The following is a 13,842-nucleotide window of genomic DNA, read 5'->3' as shown; positions in this document are numbered from 1 at the left end:
GTGTTGGCGACGTGCTGGCCATGCAGGCTACGGCAGCGCAGGTGGTCCGTCGCCACACGGCTAAAAGACCTAGTCCACCGCATACGTCCAACGACCCGATCTCGCGTCACATCCGCGGAAGCATGCTGCTGGGGCTAGCGGCGTGAGCCAACAAGTGTCGCAGAGCAGCTTTGGTGACTACTCGGCGGCCTCGGTGCTTCTCGGTCGTCTTGCAGTGCAAAGACAGCCGCCGGATCGCTCGCGAACTCGGTCGGCGTCGAAGGTTCGCGATCTTGAACGTCGGCTTCCGCCTGGCTACTCGTGGTCCAATCACGTGATGGCAGCCATCACGGCGAGCCAATCATATCGTTGTGCCACGTGGAGGAATCCGCGGATCCACCGCATCTTGCCACCACCGTGCACCACAGCTCGCTTGGTCGCCTTCGACGGCTCGTAGCTCTCGTACCGGTTACTGTCGGTGCAAGAGGATGGCGATCCCCTAAGTCTTTCAGATACCTTTGCGATGGCCTCGGCGGCTCCAGTGGACGCCGTCCGAGGGCAGAGGCGCTGCGAGAGAGCATGGCGAGGCGCCAGTCGTCGGTCACGTCACACAGCTAATAATGAGTTGGTCGGACGATCGCGAAGCTTCGACGTCGCCTTCACAAGCCTTCGAAACATCGTTGGCATCCACCGTCGGTTCGATGCCATTGGTTGAAATTTAGCGGCTGTCTTGTCCCCCCATTTGAATGCCACGCATTTTCATACAAAAAGCCTGTTGTAATAAAAAGTATACAATAAAATCCATGGCGTGCGATGCCATTGGTCAAAAGTCGAAACGCTGTCGGCCGCTAGAAAGTCCAGCTCACTTTGCCTTTTGCATCTTCTCGCCACCATGGTCGCCATCATCCGCAAGCCTGCCCCCGCCTTCACGGCCCCCGCTGTCGTCAACGGCGAGTTCGAGGACATCTCGCTCTCGGACTTCAAGGGCAAGTACGTCGTGCTCTTCTTCTACCCGCTCGACTTTACCTTTGTGTGCCCGACCGAAATCATTGCCTTCTCGGACCGCGTCAAGGAATTCGAGGCGCTCAACACGGTCGTCCTCGCGGCCTCGTGCGACTCCAAGTTCTCGCACTTGGCGTGGATCAACCAGCCCCGCAACGAAGGCGGTCTCGGCCACATGGCGATTCCGGTCATCTCGGATGTCACCAAGAAGATTGCGCGTGACTATGGCGTCTTGATCGAAGACGGCGAGGACGAGGGTGTCCCGTTCCGCGGCCTCTTCATCATTGACGACAAGGGCACGCTCCGCCAGATCACGATCAACGACCTCCCGGTCGGCCGCAACGTCGACGAGATCCTCCGCCTCGTCCAGGCCTTCCAGTTCACGGACGAGCACGGCGAGGTCTGCCCTGCTGGCTGGACGCCCGGTGCCGACACGATGGTCGCCAACCCCAAGGACTCCAAGGCCTACTTTGAGGAAGCCGACAAGAAGCGCAAGGCCCACTAAACGATACTAGTCGCTAGAACTCGATTAACCTTGAAAACTTGTTTGTCCGTACATCCCTCGCCCCCACAACCACATGGTCAACGCAGCGCGGGCTCCCATCAAAAGCCTGGTGGAGAGATCACCGACGGCAAGGTCATCACAGTACAACTACGAGCTCAGCATGGCCGCGTGATGCACTACGATCTGATAGCGTCAAAGGTCGTAAGATGCAAGCTGGCATTAGGTCGATCACATTCGAATGACGTTTGTGCATTGGTGTAGAAGACAGATTCATTGAGAATGCTATGTGGTTCTAAGGGCAGCACTGACACTAGGCTTTGGCCGGGCCAAAGCCAAAGTCATCGTCGTCGTCGTCCAGGCCAAATTCATCCTACGTCAACCACATTCCAGTCAACCTCGCGTCCGACGATTCGGCAACAAGGTAGTACCAGCGGGACGGTGGTCTGAAGCGCCAAATACGGGTTCTGCGACTGCGGTTGAAACTTCCACCTAGTCACCGAGTGGATACATGGACAGCACCAGGCACGGTCGCCGTCATACCCCGTGACAGCATAAAATGCAAGCGCCGCGAGTTCACCGACGAGCACCGAGATCCACGTCTACGCAGCCTTGCGTTAGATATGGTTCTGTAAGACGCTTGGATACGGCGTTGAAGGGAAGGGACGCCGCAAGCAGGTACAGGGCGATCCGCGTAAAGTATACGTACGCAACCACGGCAATGTAAAAGCTGCGGAATTGCGTCAGCTTTTGCAAGTTGATGTGGGCTAATGAGATCACCGTGAGAGCCCGACGTGTATCAAGGTATCAATATACGAGATATACCTTTGCCGTCCGTCTCGGCTGTTTGGCGCAAATGGCGAATGCTCGACACGATAGGAAAGAGGATCGCGCAGCAGCACACAATGTCCACGAGGTGCATCACATCGCGGTAATACTAGGTCAAGGGTTCCAATTCGCAAAATACCACAAATAAAAGACAAAAAGCTGCGCAAAAAAAGATATCCAGCCGACCCAGGCTTGTGTCCCAATCGAGCTTTCCTGGAGCACAACGACTGCAATGTTGTTGAGCACCTAGGCGCATTTTGATTTTTGCTGGATTTAGCAGCAAGAAGACCATGTACCTGGAGGAGGAGGACGACAAAGATGATCTGCTTCTCGGACGGGTTCAAGTGCGGCTTGAGGAGCGACCAGCCCGTGCCAATGAGGAGGATGACGACGAAGAGCATGATGCCCTTGAGGAACATAAAGACATAGTAGATCTCGTTCCAGGACGTCATCGTGTCGCCGTGCGCCTTCATGTAGTAGAAGCGCATCGACTCGGCAAAGAGCGACAGTGTCTACGGAATACGATTTCCGACTCGTGACAATGGCAATATTGTCTACCTTGACGCTGACGAGGACCGCCATCATGTAGTGAATATGGTGGATCTAGCACATATCGAAGATAAGCATGTGGGAGCATCGATGCACAGCCGTACGTGGGCGACGTTGGCGTGCAGCACGCGCGCCCAGTGCAAACCCGCAGTGAGAAAGACGATGCTCGTAAGAAGGTAGATGAGCGGCACGGGCGCGTCGCCGGCCGAGAGGTAGTTGCCGTCCGGGTTTTTGAACACGGCGCGCATCTGCATAGGAGAAACGCATCAATTGCAACGTGGACAACCCGACGACGCAAGGTATGGACGTACCGAGAACGAGACTTCCGTGTCTTGCGCGCCGCAGTGGGCGAACAGCACGTAGTAAAAGCCTGCACGCTCGATCGGGTGCGCAATGTGCCACGTCTTTTCGTCGTCAAAATCCATGCGCGTGGTCGCGGGCTGTGCGTCCAAGATGCACACGACCGCATCGTACGGTCGCTGAAAGTAGGCGGCGGCGTCCTCCATGAGATCGTCTTCCTACACGACCCATTGCATGAGCGGGCCATGGCGGCGACCGTCGTACATGAACAAAGAGGATGCTGGTCCGTGCCAGCTGCGAGGCCGGGGCGACGTGGAGCTCGGCCTCGAGCTGGCCGTCGGCGTCAAAGGCGAAGCGCTCGATGAGGAACTGGCGGCGCGTCTCGTCGCCGAAGACCCAGTCTTGCTTGAGGCCATACGCCACTTGTAGCAGCGAGAGGAAGAGCACGACCCAGCGCATGACGCGTGCAAATGTTGCTTAAGCGAAAATGACCGGATCCGGATACGAACTTACTTCTCTGCCAGGCTACAGGCACACCACTTTTCCCTGCAAACCAACCGTGGACATGGGCCATATCGCCGTACAATGGCGTGCGTATAGCCTACGGGACGACACCTTGTCTCGCGAAGCTGCCACCTTTTCTCGCGTGGCTCCCTTGATGATTCGACTCGTGCTTCGCGGCAACCGTGCATTCGCATCTTTTCGTCAGCCATTCCCAAATTTTTTGAATCACAAGTTTTGTGAATCACAAATCGTGTGAATCGCAAGTTTTATGAATCGAAGCATGGAAGAGAGTCGTTTTTGATGGTGGGTTCAATAGAATTGTTCATCCACACCGGTAATAAGAGTCCAAAACTAGCTTGAGAAGAGCGTCTTAGACAAATAAAGAGGAGTCGGCGTATTGCGGTCAAGTGAATTATTCTAATCTGGTAACCTCCTTTCTCCTCCGCCGCAAGCCTTTGCTGTCAAGTCAAGTTCCCGCGCCAGTTTCAACGTGTCTTTTCTAAACATGGCGGTCGAGATGGCGACGCTCGAGTCGTCGCCGGCTGTCGACGACAGTGACGACGATGAGATTGCTTGTACGACGCGAGCGCTGCTACAGGCGCTGCGCACCGTGGCCACCACGAGGCAAATAACCACGGGGCACAACGGCAAGGCCGATCTTCAAGCGCAGCTCGACGCCATTGATCCAGCCGCGACGCCACGACCCCAAACGACGTCGCCGGCTCGTCCAAACACAAGTCGTCCGTCTGGAACGCTGGTGGTCGATGCACCGAGCGTGCCGTTGGTTGCCACCGCGCTACTGTCGCCCACGCCGTACCTCAAGGAGCGCAAGGAGTCGCTCTTTCACATTCAGCTGCGCCAACTGGGGTCCCTGTCCAAACCGTTTCGACCCGACAAGTTGCTGACCACCGGGGGAGCGCGAGTACCGTCGTCACGGGCGCTGCTGTCGCGGGAGCTCACGTCTGCCCGCACGCAACGACAAATCCACGAGCTCAAGGAAAAGTCGTCCCAGCACGACATGGCGCAGGTACTTGCATCTCTAGTATATTTGGAGGAGGAGGACGCAGATGTGAATAGGAGGTATTGCACCAGTCGCTGCAAAATCTCTCGTCGCGGACCAGCGACCAAGACATGTCGCTCCAAATTATGCGCGGTCGAAGGGAGTCGGTGCACCGCCTTCGCTTCAGCGTCGCCAAGGTCGAGGAGCTCCAGCTGCCGTCGCGAACGTCGCTGCCACCACCGAGTGCGACACCCGACACGAATGTGGTCGAAGAAGACACCCCGGGCACGTCACTCTACACGATGGTCCGCGTCGCCCAGCAAGCGCGCCAGCTCCGCAAGTGAGTCCTATCTATGGTCGGTGTACAAAAAACAAGTCGTTGTAGGCTCTCGATCGCCGTCAAGCGCCGGACTGCATCGGCAAACGCCGAGCGGGGTAGCCCTTTGCCTCCTAGACCTTGCCTGCATGGCTCTCTAGATCTCGACAACCAAAAAGCATCGGCGGACGTTGTGCCAAAGGCCATTTTACAGACGTACGCCCAAGTGGCGGCGTCGTTGCACCCCGGGGCGCCCACGATGGTACTGAAGAAGATCTCGGGCCAAGCCGTGCTCTCGAAAGATGAATTTGCCAAGGTCATTTTGTGTTTTCACCAGCTTATGGGACATGCGAACAATTTCTACTAGATGCTGTGCTTGACGCTGGGCTTTGACAGCCAAGAGTGGGCCGCCAAGTGCTACCCCGCGGCGTGTCAGCACCACGGCAAGAGCCAAGAACGGTCCGTGACGCTAAGCGACTTTGCACAGCTCTGCCACCTGCTCGTGCACGGCACGGACCTTGAAAAAATGAAGTGGGTCTTCTCCATTTACGACCGCGACGGCGGTGGTACGTACGTTTTCATAATAAACATATGGTCTACCCTCGTACGACGATTAGGGTCCATCGAAGTGGACGAAGTGTTTCAGACGCTACAGTCGGACAAAGAAGACCTCTGGGACCAAATTCTATTTAGCCAACAGCTGCTTGGGGTCGTCGACCGCAACCACGACGGGCACATGGAATTCCAGGTGCGTCGACTGTCGATTTTGTACAATATGACAATATTTCAAATGGAAATGGTGGGTTTTCACTAGGAATTTTGCATTGCGTGCAGTCGAATACCAATGTTCTTTCACTGTTTTGCCGGCGCCCTTCCCCTTCGCCTCGCCGTACACCCAAAGAACGTCAAGCTCAAACTCGGGTCTGCGAACAGCCATTACGTTTAGCATTATGCAGTGCCACGTAGGCTTCGTACGCTGCGCAAGTTGTGGAGCTCGGGCTTGCAAGCGAGTGGTGCGTACTTTCTCACAACCTATTCAGTTGACCGACGAGTGTAGCGCCGCGTTCGGATGCGAAAGCGCCCAACTCGATTGATGTCTACGGCTTTACCGCGATCATTTCGTATTTCTTTCGCCTCGCACGCTCCCACCCCGTGGACCACGCACTTGCGATGCGTCTCTTTCTAGCATTCGACGCCAACAAGGACCAATTTGTGGATTTTGACGAATTCATTCAGTAAATATCGATTACGACAATGGAAACATGATGATGAATAATGGTGTAGAGGACTCTCGACGCTCATGCAAGGCACGCCCGATGCACGGGCACGCATGGTGCACTGGGTAAATTGCCGATCTGTACATTTTCGATGCTTTCTAACCTCGTATCTAGGTGCTGGATCTGGATGGCGGTGGCACGGTTACCAAGCAAGAAATTCACAAGACACTAGTCTCACGAAAACGCGGGCTGCAGCTGCACGGTGCGATAAAGTACACGCCATCTGTCCAGTAACTGGGCAATTTCAGAGGTCAAGGGGCTCGAACTCGAAAACAACGTCAATGAGATCATGCGCGCCCTTGATGAGAACGGCGATGGCGACATTACTGTCGAAGGTACACTATTTTCTTGTTTCTTTTTCTTATTTTTTCTTATTTTATTATTTGTCAAACAATATTGCACTAAATCTTAGAGTTTCAACGCGCCGTCAACAAGACACCGCGCATACTCGAAGCGCTTCAGGACATTCTCTTTAGCGGCTGTCGTCTCGACGCGGAATTTCAGGCCGCGGAATGGAAAGCGTATAGTACATTGTGTATGTGGAATTATACCATGTGTGTCCGGATCGTAGCCACTGCGAAGCGTCGCTGATTCCACCGCTTGTGGCTGCGCACCCGACGCGCGTGCTGCGGGAATTTCAAAAAGTGTTTAAAAACGCTGTCCACAAGGTCGTGAGCGTCAATGCTGTACGCGATCACGACGACAATCTGTGCACTCTAGTACTCTACTCTGTCTAGTGGCGCCGGCCGCGGAAGCAAACCGTTCTGCGCCCCACTGCGCCCAGCGGCCCAAGTCTCCACGCCCCCGAAAGTTCCGCCAAACGCTCCAGTCGGATAGCACCCCGATAAGAGACCTCGAGCTCTCCACTACTCTTGTTGACGTAGCAGCAATGTGGTCGAATTCGTCGCATTTTGATTGGAAATTAACGCTCACGTTGAACTTCCTTGCTTCTCATTGGCTAAAATTCGTTCCTGACGTGGCAGCCTCGCAGCCTTCTTGACGCACACCCATGTATGGAACGTGGCACACTAGTCTCTCCTTCGTTAACGTTGGTGGTCGCTTGACGTTTTGGTGCATATGCGCTGTGTTTAGGACCCAAACTCAGTCGTCGACGAGCGGCAGTGCCTTGGCGAACCCGCCATCATCCTCGCGGGCACAAGGACCCAGCTGCAAGAGTCGCCACGTTTTGACGTCCAGCACAAAAAAGACGTTGCCGGCGCGAGCGCTAAGGAGCCCATTGAGCGCCGCCGACGCACGGTCCAAGTAGTACACGCGGTCGACCTGCCACGGCCCGTGGTGAAAGAGCCATTTCGCGCCGCCGGCGAGCAAGCGGGACCGACTGCGATATTGCACTGGTGGTGGCCACCGTCTTCGCCAGAGCGTACCACCAACGCCATGCAGCCCCACGACGAGGCCGACCAAGACTAGAAGACGGGTCCACGAGCCCGCGTGCACGGTGCCAGCGACGCAGCTCACTTGAAAGTCGAGCTCGACCGGCGTACAGATCGGGTGGACGGCAATCGTCGGGCGGATCGGGGCATAGACCGTCAAGCACGCGGTGCAGCTCCACACCACGAGCATCTCGATCGTCGCGTACGTGGCGCTGGTGCCACGGGTGAAGAGCAGATCGAGATCGTTGACGAGGCTCAACAGCCACGTGACTTCGTTCGCAGCAAGGACCGTCGCATACCAAGGAACGTGGACTGGCGCAAATGCTGTGAAATGCCCGTCGCGGGTCAAAGCGACGGTGCCGCGCGAGAGAAGGCAGAGGGCCGTGACGCTCCGCAGGCCAATGAGGGGCCGTCCGACCCAGACAAAGCCACCGACGCGGCTGAGCTTGAAGAGGTTCCGGCCCTCCATGGCGCCGCGCAATACCATTGTGTACAACAAGACAATACTCGCCAACGAGAGCATGATAAGCGTCACGTACTGCACACCGCGGCGCGCGTACAACGCAAAGACCGTTGGCAATTCGGCGGGATCGACGGGCTGGGACGACGCTTGCAGCAGCCCCCCGATCATGGTGCGACGCCCGGCATCCCCGAGAAACGTGACGACGTCGCGCTGGCCTCGGACCCAGTCGTCGATCCAGAGCCACCCAAAGTAGTCGAACGGCGGGTCCAAGATTGGAAAATAGTAGGTCGAGATTGGGGCTTGGTACGACGCCTTGCCAAACTGAAAGAGCTCAACACCGAGACGGGACATGGCCGTGACCATATCGTCGCGGTAGAGGCTCGTGAGATTCTCCACAAGGTTCGCAAAAGGCGCGAGAAACTCTGCTACGCGGGACACAGTCGCGTTGCACGACCACTCTTGCGTTCCTGCTTGAGCACAGAGCGACGGTAGATCGTTGGTCGTCGTCCTTGCGGTAAACATGTAGGCAAAGAGGTGCTGGTCCGCCGTCGGAGCAAACGACGTCGAGGCCAACAGTGTGGAGCACGGTGCTTCGAACGTAAAGGCCTCGTACATATGCATGGAAATTGGCGCCGCATAACCGAGCGACGGAGGGCAGAGCACCGAGCCGCCCACGGCGCGAAAATTCATGTCCAGCCACGCCAGTGGGACTGGCGACACCTCGTACGGGGGGTTGTTGACGTCGTCGTAGCTAGCGGGTGCTAGTACGCGCAAGGTGCGCAGTACATTGTACGCGGCGTGGGCCCCACGCCGGACGAGCTCCGGCACCGGCTCGAAGTACATGTCAACTGTCCCATACGGACCAATCGAGCTTGTCAACGCGTGCTCTATGCCTGGCATTGTCGGGTCAAGAAGCCCGGTCGTCATATACACATCTGAAAGCGAGTGGTTTCGAAAGGCAAATCGGTGGCTCGACCGCAAGAGACTGTAGCTTCCGATGATGGACATATTGGGGAGGAGGTACCCGAGGTCGTTGGCGAGGCCCCAGTACATGAGGAACGACGTCTGGCTCGCCAAGCGGTAGTACCCCGCGGTCGACTGCAGCGTGAACGGATACGAGGCGCCGTAGGCATTGACAATATTGTACGTGTTGACGAGACCGATCGACTTGTAGTTTTGCCACTGCAGTGTATACGACTTGATATCTTTTTGCGTCCAATAAGACACTTCGTCGTCGATCGAGAGGTACGGAGGCGTAAAAGAAGCTAACAGAGCTTGACCGGCTAACGACTGCCGTAGCTCGGAGCCAAACCCAATCTCAAACGACTCGGCCCAGCACGCTGTGACATCGACGTTCCGAAGCAGAGAAGCGAGAAAGACCGCGCCATTGTTGACCATCGACTTGCATCGTTCTTGGCGCTTGATCGAGTTGGCCATTTCCCATTTTTGATCCAAGTCGAGGTAGCAGTACTGCGTAAAGACGTACGGACCATCACAGCCGTCCACAAGTCGGAGGCCCGCAATGGCATCCGAGAGCGAGGTTAGGGTTGTATATTGCGCCCGCGCGCCGCCTTGCGGAAGCACTGGAAGCGAAGCGATCGGTGTCGAAAAGTCGCCACGCGCATTGATGACAATATTGTCCAACGCGTGCTCGGAGGTGCCGAGTGCGCCTTCGTCGACAAACCATTGGGCCAGAAACGCATGCGTGCCCGAGATGTTGAAGCGCGGCCAGAGAAGGTCGTTGGGCATGCTCTCTTTTGTCAGCGCTAGGTACGAGACACTGCCGCAGAGGTCGAGCGCAATGGCGGCGACGCCGAGCAACTTGAGCAGCAGGTTCACCTTCCACGACGACGCTTGCACGGGCACAAGGGTCGCGGACGGCGCGCGCGATCGCAGTCGGTCGTCCGTCGCGTCGGTGGACGACGCTGACGACGCTGACGAGATCGTCCAGAGTTTGATGTCAAACACTGTGTTGCGACGTAGAGGCACAAGGCCGCAGAGGACGCCTGCAACAACATCGGGGGGCGCCGGCGCTAAGAACGCCTGTCCCGCCCCCGAGATCATGACCGGCGGCTCGTACGCGGCCAGCGATGGCATTGACCATCGGCCAGAACAGAGGACGGCGGCAACGACTCCAATGAGTTGAGCGCCAAAGAGCCCGAGCACGCGCAGTGTGGAGCCAAGAACGACGGTAGCACTGGTACAAAGCACCTCCTGATACATGTTGATGGCACTGCACTCCCGCATTAGCGTGGCTTCAACGGCCACGGGGGATGCTAGTGTCCAGCCAAAGCAAAGACACCACAGGACCATGGAGCTCATGACGGCAGGTACGCGCGATGGGCGAGCGTGTAGCGGCAGCAACAGCTCGTAACACACATACGCCACCCAGTTGGCCTCGCTCGAGAGGATCGCAATGTCGACGATGGACCGCGCGGGCAACACTAAGGACGTCGTGACGCGCACGGCGTCACGATGAACGCCAATCGGCGCCGTAGCGAGAAGCACGAGCGCGACCGATCCCCGAAGAAACATGAGCGGCCGGCCGAGCCACGTGGAGCCCGCCACGCGATGAAAGAAGAGAAGATTTTGGCTTGAGCATCGCCCTCGAACATGGAGAATATGGACAATCAAAAGAAGCGCGATGGCGCCAAGCACCGCCGCCGAGTAGACTATCAGGAGCAGCAGTACGCGACTCGCCGCGCTCAACGCCGACGTGTTGGCATGGAGTGCGCTGGGCAACGGAATGTCCGAGAGAAGCACCAGAGTTCCGTTGTCGCCGGCAAAGGCGACGACCTCTCGGAGGCCTTGGGCCCACTGCAAGAGCAAAAGCGGTCCAAAGAATTCCCAGGACGCCAATCGCTGGTGCAACAGGGTCCAGTTGCTTGCGCTTGCGTCCGAAGCGAGCTGCAACACCGAGACGTTGAGCGGCATCACGATCGATGGCAGTGCGTCATGCACGATCGAGCGCATAGCCAGGGGTGCCGCCGCCGTAAGGACGCTGATGCAGACCGGTTGAGCCGTCTGGTGCGCGCAAATGTCGTCGATGGTACGTGTGTCTACTTTGTCCATTGCACTCAGTCCAAAGAGCACGAGCTCGGGCGACAGCGCCGCGGACCAAGGTCGCTGCACACTGCAGTCGTCCATATGTGTCAAGGGCGGTTGCACAAACGGCTTTGGGTTGTTCCAAAGACACGTCGGGTTGCCGCCGTAGTAGACGCGATCCGCAGCTCGCCACGCCAAGGGCGCGAGGTCGACCTCGAGGAAGAAACCGGCGCTGAGGTCCAGCGCATGGACCCAACTTGCACTCGCAATCGTCGCGACCAGCGCGACTCGAAATGCCTCGCTTAGCGCGTGGAGCTCGAGCGGTACAGGGACAACGTAGAGGTCCACGGAGAGGAATGGTCCAAGCGCGTTTCGCATCAAATGTGCTTGGTCGGTAAACTCGCCGTTGGCCATCGGCACCCCCACGATGCCTTCCAACGGTGGGGACCCCAGTCGAGGGCACGGCGCAGTTAGAAAAAAGGTGGGCGACCTTCGGATCAAGCTGCGGTTGCACGCCGCCGCGCCCCACCCGAGGTCGGTGACGAAGAAGCCATTGTAGATCGCGCTACTCCACGGCCCGTCGCGGCGCGCGTAGGCTTTGAGCGCAATGACATGGTCGAGGCCGAGCGCGGTGGTTAGCGTCATGGTCTCGTCAATACCCGGGAGCACAAAATTCTGCCACTGCAAGGCGAACGACGTGAGATTATGGGAGCGCCAGTAGCTCGCTTCCGTGGCGAGCGGCGCTTGACTGGATGCACTTGTCGTTGTCGTTGTCGCGATCCACGACGCGCCCGCCTCGGACGTGGCGAGGTACTCTGTGATGCCGACATCGAATTTACCGGCGTAAAACGCGGTGAACGCGACTGCATTCGTATTGCGCAAGACCGCTTCAAGGTACACGGCCCCATTGCTTGCAAACTGTGTATCGCAGCGCATTTGGCGGCGCGCCGTGTGGGCCATGGCCCACCGCCTCTCAAAGTCGACGTAGCAGTATTGGGTCGGCAGCCACGCGAGCGTCCACCACGAAGTGTTGCGCAGCTGCAAGATACCATACTCGATCGCGTCGAGGCGCGTCGTCACGAGCGCCATTGTGTACGTAGGGTGCGAGACCGGTGTCGCAATTCGGCGATCGTAGCGCGTCTCGAGGATCGATGCGGCGGCCAACTGCACGCGCCCGAGGTGTGGCGACAAAAGCAGCTGGTTGACCACGTCGACAAGCAGCGTTTGGTAGCCCGACGCGTTGAAGTGTGACCACCACAAATCGTTGGCCAGCGTCGGCTGCAACAAGGCGACGTAGTAGAGGCTGCCACTTGCGCCAAACAAGAGCCAGATAACGGCGCCTACAGCCCCTGTGCGACTCGGTGCAGCGGCGGTGGGCACTTCCGTCGGCTGCACCGGCGATCCCATGCGCGTTGTACTTTTTTGTAATTTTTGTGCACAGGTTGTAACCGAGATTTTGCAAAACCGACAGGTTGAAACCCAACGACCGACGATATTGCAAGTTTGAAAAAGCTACTACGCAGTGCAGTATAAGTTAGTACATGCAAGGGTCAATAATCAGCTGATTATTGACCCTTGGTACATGCAAGCGCAGTAGCATTCGAAAGAAGGACCAGGGTGGACCAGCTATGCGCGAAGGGAGTCTCCGTCTCTGTTGTACAATTGTATCGCCTTCACTATTGAATCATATTCCGCTCGCTCTGTTATCAAGGTGACGACGGTGGAAATATTCGGCATTCCGCTTCTAGCAACGTGAAATCACCTGATTGAGGTCGAAAACCCTTTTTCACTGTACCGACGTCAGGCGCCACGACTTTCATGAGTTGACTTCTTGTTATCAGCTCCACGACGCATGTACAAAGCGGCTGCATTTCGAAATTTTGCAGTCAAAACGACCACTTGTGGGTTGTGGATGATAACGTTGTCGGTGCGACAGCGAGTCTGCGTCGATGTACAAGGACGCGGAGACAGCACTGGACGCGATGAACGACGAACGCGACAGCGATGGCCAAGCCCAGCACAATGGTGGCATTCAAGAGGACGTTGAGATGGACGGTAGCGACAACGACAACCGGTGGCTCAAACGAGGCAGCATCTCTCGCCCGCATCTCGGTCGGCAGCGATGGGATCGTCATTTCTCTTGCTTTTTTCTTTTTTCAACCGAAAAATGTAGCGCAAATGGTTGCCGACGAAGCTTTTACGTGAGAATACAAAAGCGCGGTATCGTGTCGGGTCGTCACGTGACGCGCCGACTGTTTCTCCAATGTCCACAGAGACAACGAGGAACTTGCGTTTGTGGTCGCCAGCCGTCAATATTTCGATGGTTTGTGAAGACGCATGAGTTGTTTGCTGTTTGTTGTGGGTTGTCGCAGGCACAATCGAATGCAAAGAATCGGCCACAAAGCCGACACGAGATCCTGTTGGAGCATTTTCCATTTGGCGCGACACGAAGATGGCAACGGACACATCGATGACGGCGAGCGGAGTGGCGTACCCGCTATGGTTTCTTGTGCTGGTCGCGGTCCTTTTCTGCGCCGGGTTTGCGTGGGCGACGCTGCGCTGCTGCTTTGGTCGGTCGACGGATGCCGAGGCGGTGTCCCGCAAGGGAAAAGCCGATATTATCGACGCGACGCGCGTGACGTGCGTGAGCGAGAGTCCGTCGTACACCCACGCGTCGACGCCAGTG

General features: G+C 57.1%; 4 protein-coding genes across 4 annotated transcripts; 2 read left to right on the top strand and 2 right to left on the bottom strand.

Annotated features, from left to right (window-relative positions):
- Positions 1-813: 813 nt before the first annotated feature.
- SDRG_14806 (peroxiredoxin) lies at positions 814-1,539 on the top strand. The gene has a single exon (XM_008620961.1). It carries the CDS (start codon positions 872-874, stop codon positions 1,484-1,486), a length of 615 nt encoding a protein of 204 aa, XP_008619183.1. The 5' UTR covers positions 814-871; the 3' UTR covers positions 1,487-1,539.
- Positions 1,540-1,750: 211 nt separating this feature from the next.
- Positions 1,751-3,619, bottom strand: SDRG_14805 (hypothetical protein; the record flags this gene model as incomplete). Its single annotated transcript, XM_008620960.1, has 11 exons — positions 1,751-1,856; positions 1,915-1,975; positions 2,027-2,085; positions 2,132-2,250; positions 2,309-2,420; positions 2,498-2,557; positions 2,608-2,823; positions 2,870-2,914; positions 2,965-3,108; positions 3,172-3,378; positions 3,425-3,619. 11 exons carry the CDS (start codon positions 3,617-3,619, stop codon positions 1,797-1,799), a joined length of 1,278 nt encoding a protein of 425 aa, XP_008619182.1. The 3' UTR covers positions 1,751-1,796.
- Positions 3,620-4,009: 390 nt separating this feature from the next.
- On the top strand, positions 4,010-7,210 carry SDRG_14804 (hypothetical protein). Its single transcript, XM_008620959.1, has 15 exons — positions 4,010-4,691; positions 4,742-5,004; positions 5,050-5,099; positions 5,142-5,296; positions 5,348-5,546; positions 5,598-5,728; positions 5,795-5,901; positions 5,947-5,993; positions 6,038-6,215; positions 6,265-6,322; positions 6,372-6,459; positions 6,506-6,592; positions 6,670-6,778; positions 6,829-6,943; positions 6,995-7,210. The coding sequence occupies exons 1-15, from the start codon at positions 4,170-4,172 to the stop codon at positions 7,103-7,105; spliced, it is 2,220 nt and encodes a 739-aa protein (XP_008619181.1). The 5' UTR covers positions 4,010-4,169; the 3' UTR covers positions 7,106-7,210.
- SDRG_14803 (hypothetical protein) lies at positions 7,144-12,579 on the bottom strand. The gene has a single exon (XM_008620958.1). The coding sequence runs from the start codon at positions 12,561-12,563 to the stop codon at positions 7,359-7,361; it is 5,205 nt and encodes a 1,734-aa protein (XP_008619180.1). The 5' UTR covers positions 12,564-12,579; the 3' UTR covers positions 7,144-7,358.
- Between the last annotated feature and the right edge of the window lie 1,263 nt (positions 12,580-13,842).

Source organism: Saprolegnia diclina, assembly GCF_000281045.1.
Source record: "Saprolegnia diclina VS20 unplaced genomic scaffold supercont1.78, whole genome shotgun sequence".
NCBI lineage: Eukaryota > Oomycota > Saprolegniomycetes > Saprolegniales > Saprolegniaceae > Saprolegnia > Saprolegnia diclina.
This window is presented reverse-complemented; position numbering and strand designations above follow the sequence as displayed.

Excerpts from the sequence above, each read along its gene's own strand:
- SDRG_14806 (XM_008620961.1), top strand. The coding sequence starts at position 872 with ATGGTCGCCATCATCCGCAAGCCTGCCCCCGCCTTCACGGCCCCCGCT.
- SDRG_14803 (XM_008620958.1), bottom strand. The coding sequence starts at position 12,563 with ATGGGATCGCCGGTGCAGCCGACGGAAGTGCCCACCGCCGCTGCACCG.
- SDRG_14804 (XM_008620959.1), top strand. The coding sequence starts at position 4,170 with ATGGCGGTCGAGATGGCGACGCTCGAGTCGTCGCCGGCTGTCGACGAC. Across the intron at positions 5,297-5,347 it reads CGAAAGATGAATTTGCCAAG|ATGCTGTGCTTGACGCTGGG; the intron begins GTCATTTTGTGT and ends AATTTCTACTAG. Across the intron at positions 5,994-6,037 it reads CTCGGGCTTGCAAGCGAGTG|CGCCGCGTTCGGATGCGAAA; the intron begins GTGCGTACTTTC and ends CGACGAGTGTAG.